The 13,259-nt window shown below is 35.6% G+C and overlaps 1 protein-coding gene across 1 annotated transcript; it reads left to right on the top strand.

Moving 5' to 3' along the window:
* The first annotated feature begins 7,389 nt into the window (after positions 1 to 7,389).
* LOC120635327 (cardioactive peptide) lies at positions 7,390 to 12,355 on the top strand. The gene is made up of 4 exons (XM_039906304.1): positions 7,390 to 7,493; positions 8,714 to 8,792; positions 10,283 to 10,344; positions 12,049 to 12,355. Exons 1-4 carry the CDS (start codon positions 7,419 to 7,421, stop codon positions 12,205 to 12,207), a joined length of 375 nt encoding a protein of 124 aa, XP_039762238.1. The 5' UTR covers positions 7,390 to 7,418; the 3' UTR covers positions 12,208 to 12,355.
* The last annotated feature ends 904 nt before the right edge of the window (positions 12,356 to 13,259 follow it).

Here is a 13,259-nt window from a genome sequence, read left to right as displayed (position 1 = left end):
TCTTCTGTTCCTGGGCCTTTTCCGCACTTGGTTGTTCTGGGACCGTCCGTTGTACGTATGGCCACTGATGCGGCTCCCCGCCGGACCACTCCAGCCAGCCGAGCTCACTCCAGAAGCTTAGCAGGCCGCCCAGGTCGCCGAGTGCTTCATGGAGTGTTGCTGAGGAGCCAAGGTGTGCTGCGCGTTGTTCTGCTACTCCGTTGCATTGGAGCATTACGTGTATCGGTGTTTCCTCCGCCTCCATGCATGCTCTGCAGAGAGGGCTGTCAGTTATACCTAAAATGGAAAGGTGTTTGTTTAGTGGGCAGTGCCCTGTTATCATACCTACAACTGTCCTTAGTTTAGGTCGATTCAGTTGCAGTAATTTTGTTGTTAGTCGTGGGTTGAGAACTGGTATGGCCTCCTTCGTGTGTTTGCACTCTTTTGTTTTAGACCATAGCACCGAGTGTGATGTTTGCGTCTGGTTGTGGAGCCATGTTTTGTATTCAGTGAAGGGTATGGGTATGATGGGTTCCGGTCCAGCTACCCTTAGTGATGCTGCCTGACGCGCTAATTCGTCGGCTGCGTCGTTTCCTCTGTTTCCGTAGTGACCTCGTATCCATTTTAGGGTTACTCTGTTGGATCTTGATAGGGCTTGTAGGGCCTTGTGACAGTCCAGTATGAGTTTTGATGTTGTTGTGTGTTTGGTTAAGGTTTTTAGTACAGCTTGACTGTCACTGTCACCCACACTGTTTCACTTAGTACCCATAACACAAGCTATGCCTACTTTGGGGCTAGATGGCGATTTGTGTATTGTCGTGTTTAAAAAAAAAAGGTTGAAGTATTCATTCTATTTATGGGAGGGAAGCCCACCATCCCGCCTGGAGCCGCGTGCTGGGTCTAAGTCATTTATCTTTCGATAAACGACGACGGGTTGGACGGTCCATCCAATAAATGCGAGGAAAGGTTGTAAATTACCAATTTCCCCATGTTGGGATTCAAACCCGGGACCTTGCTAAGTGCAAGTGTAAGACCGCTGCGATTACCACTGCGGCAGGAAAATGAAATGAATGAAAATTCAAAAATGGTAATCGGTACAGAGAGCCAATTGAGTCTTGCACTTCAAACGGAATCGAGAGTTATAGGAAGGTGCCATTTTGTGACGTCACACACTTACGAACACTTCAAGTTTTCTCCCTGCATCTAATACCTAAGCATTTTTCTGATTGGCACTCATTCAGCTTTTTTCTCAACGACTTCATTTAACCTATTTTTAACTATCACTGTGAAAAAATTTACATCGGTATCTTATTTTATTTGATTTATTCATAAGACACACCTGCAATTAATTGTAACTACATTGTGTTAACTACAGTGTTAGAATTACAAATTCTGTCTAGTACCATTACAATAATCTATTATAGGTGTATAAAGCAATATCGTTGTAATCTCCGGTCAAAATTAAAAAAAAAAATTGAAAACTTAAATAATTTATAACTATAGATTATTAAAAATAATAATATAAATATGAATTAAGCTATTTAACAGACTGATCTTGCTACGTTACTGCGTGAACTGTGGGGCATGGTACCCAAAATGCTCGCACTATTGCCCCAGAATTGCTAGACTTGACCGTTGGGCTAAATAAGCGCGAGTTCTTGGGTCACTAGACGTCAAGACCAATTTTACGGGACACGATGTTAATAAAACTTTTCGTGTCCGAAGACCATGGGCGCAGAGTCATTATATTTTATTGTCAATTTTATGTTTACACGTATGTTGGCGTATAAACTATTACCACAAAGCCCGCCCACCCATATTTAAGTAGAATGGCGGGCAAAAGCTCTATATCTTTCTTATTAGCAAATCATTAATATCAAACCATTACTGATCCACTACAGCACTCGGGTCTTCGCCTAGAATAAGAACGGTTTAGACGTTGCCGCTTGACTTCACACTTCTTTGAGGACTTTATAAAGAACTGCCACGGATGGTTTATAGTCATAATGTCCGTTTGCATACACGCCTATACGTAATAATACCAAGAAGTTATAATAAAAACAATATGATTCGGCGTCAGCATCATATAACCATCATAGAATACTTCCAAACAGCATAACTGTCATAAAGATACAATATGTTATGGCAATATAATTTTGGGAGAGGCTTGCTCGTTTGATGAAATTGTATGAATTGCGTAGTTTCATTTAACCTTCTGCTACCGCCAGAAAGATACTTTTTTTTTATTCGACTGCACTGCAGTCCACAACTCTGGCCACTTGTACATTGGTAGACTTCACAGGCCTTCGAGAACATTTTGGAGTACTCTCAGCCATGAAGGTTTCACAATATAATAATATCGACGGCCGATTGGCGCAGTGGGCAGCGACCCTGCTTTCTGAGTCCAAGGCCGTGCGTTCGATTCCACATGCGTTTGTGTGATAAACCTGTTTTTTTTAGTGTCTGGGGGGTTTGAAGTATACTATAAGTATTTATGTATATTATTCTTAAAAAATATTGATCAGTCATCTTAGTACCCATAACACCAGGTACGCTTACTTCGGGGCTAGATGGCGATGTGTGTATTGTCGTAGTATATTTATTTATTTAAGATATAATAACAGAGATTTAAGTTAGCCTTACAACAACGTGTGAATGAAAACCTAAATAATACTTCACAGGTATATAGGTCTTTAAGGTACTGTCTCTGGGACTTATCTGTGAAACTGAAAACCTAATAGTTTTTCAGTAAACCACTGCGATAGTTTTTACTGAAAGTAATCAGATACAGCCAAAATTAAAATCATGTGACACTTTATTAGGTACGCGTCGCGTAGCGTAGGTACTATGCGCGTGTCGGTGTTTTATCTTCAATAGGGTTGTCACTTGTCACAAGTAAACACTTATAGTCATTTGAATTCGATTGTATGGAAAAAAATATGCTTCTTTTAATTTAATTTTTTACAGGGTGATACCTTATGAAATATAGTTATGCATCCTGCAACATTATTTCGCAATTCGGTTACACGTTGTATAGTACAATGTTTTATATTACATCCCATGACGTATGTGTTGATATAGAATCACGTACTCGTAAATATAGAGTAAGCAAAACTTTTTGCATACATAGATTTTTGCCTAGCTATGCTTGCCAAAATATACACCATTTTTTTTTTTTTTTTTTTTTTATTGGCATTTACTGTGTTCTACTTTTGTCTTATTGGTGCTATACATTTATTGTTGGAGGTGGGCGTTAATTGTTGCAACACAGTTTATACTACTGCAACAGTTATCGTGGCACCATGTTTATTGTGTCAATTCTGTACCCTTACCAATATTCTGAATAAATGAAATTTGGAAATTTGGATTTGGATTTTTGACGACCCTCCAGCGGTGAGCATTGTGGATTTAAGTGAGAGGTCACGGGTTTGATCCCGGCGCAGGCAGTTAGGGAATTTATAATTTTTTCCTGTCTGGTCTGGTCTGGTGGGATGCTTCGGTCAGAGCTAGTTATCACCCTACCGACAAAGACGCGCTTCGGGTATAGGTTTCATTTAACTGCAACAGAAAAATGAATTTTAAAATGTAAAATGTAAATTGTTGATATTGGAAAAGAGCAACTGCTGAGTTTCTTGCCGGCTTCTTCTCAGTAGAATCTGCCTTCCGAACCAGTGGTAGAGTCACTACATACAGACAGACTTGACGTTTCAAAAGTGCTTATATTAGGCCTACTTGAAATAAACGAATTTTGAAGTTTGAACTGCCATAGCCCATCTTAACCTGTATCCTCAAACAGTACAGTAGCTGATATTGCAGTAAACGGCTAACTTGTAGTGAAAAAAATAATTAAAAATACACGTTGCCATAGCCTCTAATTACTGCGAACTTAACTTTCCAAGTATATATAACCTTTTAAAATAATAATGAGGACGTCTCAACATAAACAACGATTGCAAAACTCGGGGTTTAATTGTAAAAACTATCGAGCAAGAATCAACAAGTCGACTTAGTTAGTGGGCAAGTTAAGAGTCCCTGCTTCAGAAGGGCTCAGTACAAATAATATTTGGACTACAAATTTTGATGCCAATTCAGTTTGTCTTTGTCACTAATTGATACAAGTACTTTGCGTGGTAGGATATCCATTTTTGCTTTTATACCGTAAATCGCTATAACTTGAAAGAAATAAAGGAATTAATAATATAAATTAGGCATAAATTAACTTATGTTACAGTAATTTTATAGTGGGTTAATATTTAAACTTTTGATAACTATAAATAAATAAAATAAATGTACTACGACAATACACACATCGCCATCTAGCCCCAAAGTAAGCGTAGCTTGTGTTATGGGTACTAAGATGACTGATGAATGTTTTTTATGAATAATATACATAAATACTTATAATACAGATAAACACCCAGACACTGAAAACACTTATGTCCATCACACAACCACTTTCCAGTTGTGGGAATCGAACCCACGGCCTTGAACTCAGAAAGCATAGTCGATGCCCACTGCGCCACAAGTTATGTTGTCCTAATCCTACAGTTGTCTTGTAGACATCGCTTCTAAGCGATAAGGCCGCCTTTTGCTTTAACCTTCCTTTATTTTCCTTACTGTGCACAAATATAGAGTTTATGTAAATAAACCCTTTTGGTAGGTTAAAGTGTTTTTGGCGCTGTATATTTTTGAAGTGTTAATAGTCTAGTGATTAAGGCTTCGGCTTTTCTTTCGGGACCACCGAGTTGCCGTTTAAGAAATGTATTGTTTTCATATGAACAGTATTCGCTTACATGAAAACTTAAGCTATTACATTATTAGGTTTGCTGACATTGCAAGTCAGAGCGTGCTACACAAAAGAAAAGACTTAATTAAATATGCCAAAATAATTAATTCACATGCAGCTATCCGTTAAAAGTATACAAAAATATGAGGGTAGTATGGTACCATTGTAACAAAATCCCTCTATCGCTACGTCATGAAGTGGATATTACATAGACGTAGAGTGACAAGATGTGCCTCAGTTTGAAGAGTTCGACTAAACTTGCACCACTAAATTTGCGGAGTTATGTGCGTTTCAAATTACCTTTAATTTAAATATAGGTTGCTTTAACTGTGAAGGAAAACATCGCGAGGAAACCTGTTCTCCATTACTTGCTCAAAGGTTCATTAGGTAACTTAGGAAAGTTATAGGTGCTTGCAAGGATTCGAACTCCCCCCCCCCCTCCCCCCGCACCCAATACCCAATGCGCTATCACCGCTTCTAATCAAATAATAAATGTATAATACCGATGCATAAATATATATCTTATCTTCTTATATATATATAATGAAAATGGTCTTCGTTTGAGGCTCAATCACGCCTAAACCACTGATCGTATCGACATGAAACTACTACCATTCGATGCGAAATTTTTCCTAGATGGTTTATGGCTATCTATTTTTTGAATTCCAACATTCCTTCATTTTTTTATTGCTGTTTTACTTTTATGAACATTTATCCCGCTAATAAAAATAAAAGATAAGCATTTTCTCTTGATTCTTTTGTTTTCATGGATTTCAACAGAGTGTATTAAACGGATTATGGTTTTTTACATTCAGCTAAGAATCTTCTCACGGTAGTGGAGAACGGCTGGACCAATTGGGCTTTTTTTATCTTCAGAATTGTCAGGAGAAAGTTTTGTATGTAAGAAAATTTTAAAAAAGCCCGTTAAAAAGTTAAAAATTTCGATGATAATCGAAGAATTCCCATCTATATAGTCACTCACCACGAAATCTCGGGAACCATAAGACTTAGAAACGTGAACCTTGGTAGGAATATTACTTTTGCTATGTAGAGGTCAGCTATGAATAGATTTTAAGAAATTCATTCCCCAAAGGGGATTGCGGGGGCGTTAACAATGAACAATTCCCGTTTTTAAACTATAGCTTCTATAGACTTCAAATTTGGTAGGAATCTTCTGTAAGAGGTGTAGAAATAGGCTATGAACGAATTTTAAGATAGCTCAGCCCACAGGGGGTTGCGGGGGTGGGTATTAACAATTAATATTTTTAATTTTCCAGCTAAAGCTCCTACAAGCTCCAAATTTTGTAGGAATTTTCTATAAATGATGTAAAAAATGATCTATGAACAAATTTTACGATATCCCACCCCAAAGAAGATTGCGGAGCGTTAACAATGAAAATTTTCAATTTCCAAGCGATAGCTCCTATAGACTCCAAATTTAGTGAGAGTGTTCTATATGTAATTTAAAAATTATCTTCGAGCGGATTTTACAATGAATCACCTCCAATAAGGTTCGCGGGGGTGGGTGTTAACAATAAAAAATTTCAATTTCGAAATATAGCTTCTAAAAATTCTAAATATGGTAGGAATCTTTTATTATTCACATAAAGAACATCTCAAAATGGATTTCAATAAAGTCTACTTCCGACAGGAATTGCGGGGGTGGGTGTTAAAATCTAAAATTTTTATTTCTAACCTGTAACTTCTACAGACTCCAAATTTGGTGGGGATCTTCGTGTATGTAGGGATATTCGTGTATTTCCTTACAACAATCGTCTTTTTGGCAGCGGAGAAAAAGTCATTAAGAGGTTTCAAAAACTTAACTTTACATGTAGCTATCCAATCAACGGACTACGAATTTTACATTCATTTTACTTTTGCAGACTACATAACCGAAGAATCCTTTTATTGCGGGATCGCGGAAATGTAACAGATTAAAATGAATGCATTTTCCAAGCACATGAGATGTGGAAAAGAAATTTAGTTACTTATTCCAATAGAATTCATAAAAAACATGCACAATTAATTTTCTATAAAAAATTGATGTCACGGAGAAAATTTTAGTTAACAGAAAATTCGGCGCACTTGAACCTAGACAGATTTCAACTTCACATATGAGACTTGCAATGACTTTAACTTAAACTTTCAATGCTCATTTCAAATTTTTTTCTTCATGTCAATTATTATTAATTTTTGGAAGAAAGGCACGGAAATGTTATAATGATTGCACATTGAAAGTTACAATGAATATTAGTGAGAAAAATCACCTGGATGAAAAATACAGGCTAAATCGATGGAATTTGGAATTTGAGTAAGTCTAAACAATATCGATGCTTACAGTTCTATCCGCGGGGCCTATTTATGTTCATACAAAAATAAAAATAATAAAAATATGAAAAAAATAAATAAAAATAAAAAATAAAATGTAATTTATTTCCTTTTTCAATTCGCCTAGCGAAGCGGGTGGGAAACGGCTAGTATATGTATATACAGCGTTGCCGCTTTAATATAATGCCGATAGTAAAATTAAAAGGGTGATAATGAATATATTTATACAATATCTGGTAATAAATTAAGTATAACCTTTATTTTAAGTTTTTAAACGTTAAATTTCAGGTCCGCCATCTTACTTTCGCCTGTCAAAGTTCCCGCCATGTCAGCCGCACGCCGTGTTTCGTTGCTGCTACTCTTCGCTGTTTTAACTGTGGACTTTTGTTACTCTGCTTCGGTTAGTTTTTTTTTAATTTAATCATTTAATTGCGGATAATAATGGAATTATTTTTTCTATACAATGACTCTAACGAATGTTATGCCATGCAAAAGTGGCATCCCGGATAAGGATTTCAACGAGATGTTTAATCACAGTATAGGTCTTTGTACGGTATACTTGGATATAGTCCAGAAAACACTGAACCGTTTTTAACTATATATTTCCTGTAAAATGGCTTTGTTTAATAGTGCAAAACAAGTATTTCAGCTTAGAATTGCAACACTTAACAAAAATTCATCATGGCGGTAAAATGTCTTCCATTCCGATTTGACTTTGACAGAAATGTAAACTATTGAATATGGAGGGTAGAGGTAAGGAGAGTCATCTGTGTATATGAAAAAGTGTCGTTAAAATGTATTAAATTAGGATGGCGCCACATTTGCATCAGGGTAACTCTTAAAAAAAGCGCCAAATATAAATATTGTTAGAGTAGGCTTGAAAAATAAACAAGGAAGTATGGAGATACAAGGAAGTAAGGTTATATTTACCACAATATTTTGTACAACGTAAGTTGTTGAAATTCTCAATAATTAACTACTTTAGTCGATAATGACATTAAATTTTTTAACTCGGCATACTTCAATTCATCTACGATTGCTACATTCATACCATACATTGTGCATCCACTAGCGCCATTGTAGAGGATTTTTGAACTGTTATTAAGCGCATACACTGGACACTTTTTCAACTTTTTTCCCATATAAGATGACTCTCCTTACCTCTACCCTCCATACTATTGAAGAAGTGGGTGTAGTTTGTACAAAACCTGCTTATTTTTATTTATTACTTTTAATTATTACACAGAACACTCTCTTCTCTAATGATGTATTTATCTCGTTAGAGTTGAAAAAAGCTTTAAAACGTGTTTCGTTTAAAACGTGAATGTATCACGCGAATCAGGAATCCAAGAATTGAATTGAATTGAAGTTTACGTCAAACCATACGACGCCAGATACGCGATATTGAAAATCCATAATACTAATGAATAAAAAATATTTTTGTTCTCCTAAAGTATTTCTTTTAACTCAATATTTTTATTTTTCCCGAGAACAACAGATTTTTTCTCAATTTTTTAAGGTACCGTAGAGGACTTAGCCAGATTTGAAACATCTCCTTTTCCTAGTCGGGCTTTGCATACGTTGTCGAGAGCCTGGAGTCTTATTTAGTTTTATTTCCAGTTACGAGGTTATGATCAAAGGCTGAGCGACGATGTTATAATGACTCCAAAGAAAAGACCATTTTGCAATGCTTTCACAGGTAAGGCTTTTCGAGAAACTCTTTCAAATTCAGCTACTTCTACAATGACCTTCCAAGGCTTCCATATATTATTAAAATTAAGCTTAATTTTCTATACTCGCGGAGTACAGCAGGAGAATCTGTATGGTGTAATTTATAATTACTTCAATCCGTATACTCCACACCAAACAGATCCTCGGCAATGTACCCTCTACGCACATTTCGCTCCGAAACCGGAGCATCCTCAGGAGATGTTAACTTTACAATGAATAATTGTTAAGTATATAAAAAAAAAATATACATATCCAATAAGTTTTATACATAGAACTAAGAACATACAGAATCCTCAGTCAGCCATTATTGTATGCAGTGCACAATGCACTCCAAAAACAGTGAAAACGCGTACGTCTCATTTTACAACGGCGGAATGTTGCTAGCTCACAAACTTATTCCCATTTTCCCATTTTCCCATTTTACTGTGAATGTTTAGAACGTTAGAGGTAAAATAATTACTGTCAACTGCTAAATGTTATCAACTGACTAACTGTTTGTTCGAGAAACTATACTGAATTGGAGTGGTTCTGACTTTTGATGCTTCAATATTAGTCGGTTTCACGGTTTCTGTATGTTTTATTGTTTTTTAATCCCTATAATCCCTACTAATATTATAAATGAGAATGTAAGTTTGTTTGTTACGCTTTCACGCGAAATCTACTAAACCGATCATCATGAAACTTTTTATAAACATTCTTAGAGAGTATTAGAAATAATATAGTATACTTTTCACTAAAAAAAAAAATTGCGGGTAGACGGAATTAGGTGTAGACTTTGTAGAAGTACGCTGCCTCCAAAAATTATGCGGGCGAAGCCGCAGGGCACATCTAGTTATCTATATTTTTTTTAATTGAAAACAGTCGTCTATAAAATGAACTTTTGGAGTCGCCAACACTTCGTAGGGCATGCAAGGAAAATGGGCTCAGGTCTCCTCTCGGTGTAATGAATAAATAAATACACTACGACAATACACACATCGCCATCTAGCCCCAAAGTAAGCGTCGCTTCTGTTATTGGTACTAAGATGACTGATGAATATTTTATATAAATAATATACATAAAAACTTAGAATATACAGATAAACACCCAGACACTGAAAAACAATCATGTTCATCACACAAAGATTTTCCAGTTGTGAGAATCGAACCCACGGCCTGGGGCTCAGAAAGCAGGGTCGCTGCCCACTGCGCCAGTCGGCTGTGGCCAGTCGAATGAATGAATGAATGAAAGTATGAATGTATGAATGTATTAATGAATGAATGAATGAATACACTTTTATTGTAAATCACAGAGAGAATTTACAGAGATACAAATACAACAGCACAATAAGGTAGAACGAACAATTTGGCGGCCTTATCGCTAAATAGCGATCATTAATTAATTAAAAAAAAACAATTGACGAGATGCCGCTTTCAGATCTAACTTTTTTAAGTGACTTAGTACCACTTATGTTTCAGGATGCGGTCGGAAGCGATCATCGCCGAATCGGCAGATGCCAGAACTGGTACGCCAAAGACAGGTGGGCGTTGTTTACATCAAATCCAAATTCAAAATATACTGCTTTTATTAAAACCCTATTACAGGCATAGAACTGAGAACATACAGAACCCTCATTCAGCAATTATTGCATTTAATGTAACTCCCCAACTTTGCTATACAGAGAAAAATGCTCTTTAGGACTGTCTTCTGTGGCTTTGAATGACACATTGATGATCAATCAGTGCCGGCTAAATCACGTAGCAAGAGTAGCCATTGCTACGAGCTCCGCGCGACAGTGGGCCCCGCATATTTAAAGCCACTCATCTCTGCCTGCACAGCTAGCATGGGCAGGAGACAATTATTTCTCCGGGGAAAGCATATAAATTTATCTTCTCACAGCTTTATCAACTCTCAGAGCACTGGCGTGAAAGTGGAAATGATATACAAATAATAAATCTGTATTATTATCAAAAGCAGGAGAATCTGTGTGGTGTAATTTATAATTTCTTCAATCCTTATACTCCACACCAAACAGATCTTCGGCAATATACCCTCTACGCACGTTTCGCTCCGAAACCGGAGCATCCTTAGGAGAAGATCTGTTTGGTGTGGAGTATAAGGATTGAAGAAATTATAAATTACACCACACAGATTCTCCTGCTTTTCGCGGAGTATAGCAAATTAAGCTTAATTTTGATAATATAGCATGGATTTCCGCAAAGTAACGCCTGCTTCTATCCAATATCCAAATCTGTTTTAATAAACGGGGGTGAACTTCTCCTATTCCATGTTCCAGTGATTTAGCAGGTGGGTTAATTATATCCTCTGTCAGGGGACATAATCGGGGGATATAATTTTTATCTCTCGCCCTGCTGAGCTTAATTTTTCGAGTGAAACTTATCAAGATGTGATGTGTTGAATTTCTTTGATGTTATAAAAACGTGAAACTACGACTTTTCTTACTAAGACAATCCACGTCAGACACTCGGTACCCGACTATTGACCTTGTCGTAAATAATTTCATACGGTAAACGCAAAAGTTATACAAAAAATCGCTTGTACAAACGTTTAGAATTCCAATCGGCCAGATAATCAGCAATCTGCTAAATGCTGCCGTATATGCAAGCACTCTTACCCAACTGTGGAAGTACCTACATAAAAATATAACAAATTTTAAAGAGAAACTGGACTTTAACAGTATTAATATTAGAAGTAAAAATAAACTTGTAGTGCAGTTTACTACGCTGTATAAAATTAGTAATTCATTTAAGGGTAATAGTATATCTTTTTATAACAAGTTACCAGATGAAATCCTTGAGATGTCTCTCAATAAGTTCAAAGTTTATATAAAACGTAAGGTATAGAGAAATCCTATTATAATATTAAGGATAACATGTATGATAATAAATCTTGGGTACGAATTGCTCTAACTTCCTAGCTCAACATTAACTAGACTGTGAGATGGTGATAACAAAAAAACCTGACTAAGTTTTTTGTGGGCTCTTCTTAGACCAGGGCGCGTTTGGAACCCTCCTAGCTTTCGTTTTAAGTTAACGAATGCGGTATAAGTCAAGAAGCGTGGAGTATATGTCATATACTTACGACCGATCCAAATTATTATTTTTAAATAGCGGAAACTATTCAGACGTCAAAAAAATCTGAGTTACTCCCTAGTCGCGCCTAAAGAAGTTCTACTTCAAAAGTAACAAACTAGATTTACACCATAGACAATTTTATTCCTCAGTACGTTGATGAAGATGCCTTCGCTCCGCTCATGGAGTCAGACAATGCAATCGAAGAACTCTCCCGCCAGATCCTCTCTGAAGCGAAGCTGTGGGAGGCAATCCAAGAGGCGAGCGCTGAGATCGCCAGGCGAAAACAAAAGGAAGTGTACCAAAAGTAAATGTATCGGGGAAACTGATCGAATCGCGTATCCTTAATAACTTACCTGTGTATATTCATTTTATAAACCTAAACTTGAAGGAAAAATATCATATATTTATTATAGAAATGAATTAAATTAATCGAACCGCATAGCGTTAATAAACTGTGTATATCCATTATTTATTAAGCGTACACTTTGAGAAAATATCAAAATAATATTTATTATAGAATTGAATGAAACCGATCGAACATAGTAGCGTTAATAAACAGTTTGTATTCATTATGAATTAAAACTACACTTTGAGAAAATATCAAAATAATATTTATTATAGAATTGAATGAAACCGATCGAACATAGTAGCGTTAATAAATAGTTTGTATTCATTATTAATTAAAACTACACTTTGAGAAAATATTAAAATAATATTTATTATAGAAATAGATGCAACTGATCGAACCGCGTAGCGTTAATAACGTAACGGAATTATATAAATCTAAAGAAAATATTCATTATAGAAATGAATAAAACTGATCAAGACGCTTAGTATTAATTAACTGATTATAAAATTCAGCATGTAAGAACGCTACACTCGTAGAAAATAGGTAACCCGAATAAACATATAATAAACAAACAAACATTTAAAATATTTAAGTTTAGCTTGATTATTTTTCGTCGTTGCAAAACCAAAGCAAGCGGTCTATTTAAATATGAGAAATCAAATCAAATATTGGTTATATTTGATGAAATAAGTTAAAAGATTATTAAAAATTATGGAAATTATACGCTATTATTTTAACATACAAAATATATATATTTAATGAAAAATGATTACCTAGGAGGTGACATATTTATGTTTTTGAAAATGTATATAAATATACATATTTTAATAGTAAGTTAGTTTTTTAGTACTTTTATTGTTTTAAAAAAAAATGATTTCGGAAAGCAGAAGAAAATTATAAAGATAAATTAAATAATATTATCTAAAAAGCAGCTCAATGTTATTTCGAGTGTCGAATCTTATTTTATTTTTTTAGATATATATAGATTAAAAATACTTTTCTCGATATTTA

The sequence above is a fragment of the Pararge aegeria genome, chromosome 26 (assembly GCF_905163445.1).
Source record: "Pararge aegeria chromosome 26, ilParAegt1.1, whole genome shotgun sequence".
Lineage (NCBI taxonomy): Eukaryota > Metazoa > Arthropoda > Insecta > Lepidoptera > Nymphalidae > Pararge > Pararge aegeria.
Note: the sequence above shows the minus strand (reverse complement) of the source record. Positions and strands in the feature narration are given on the sequence as shown.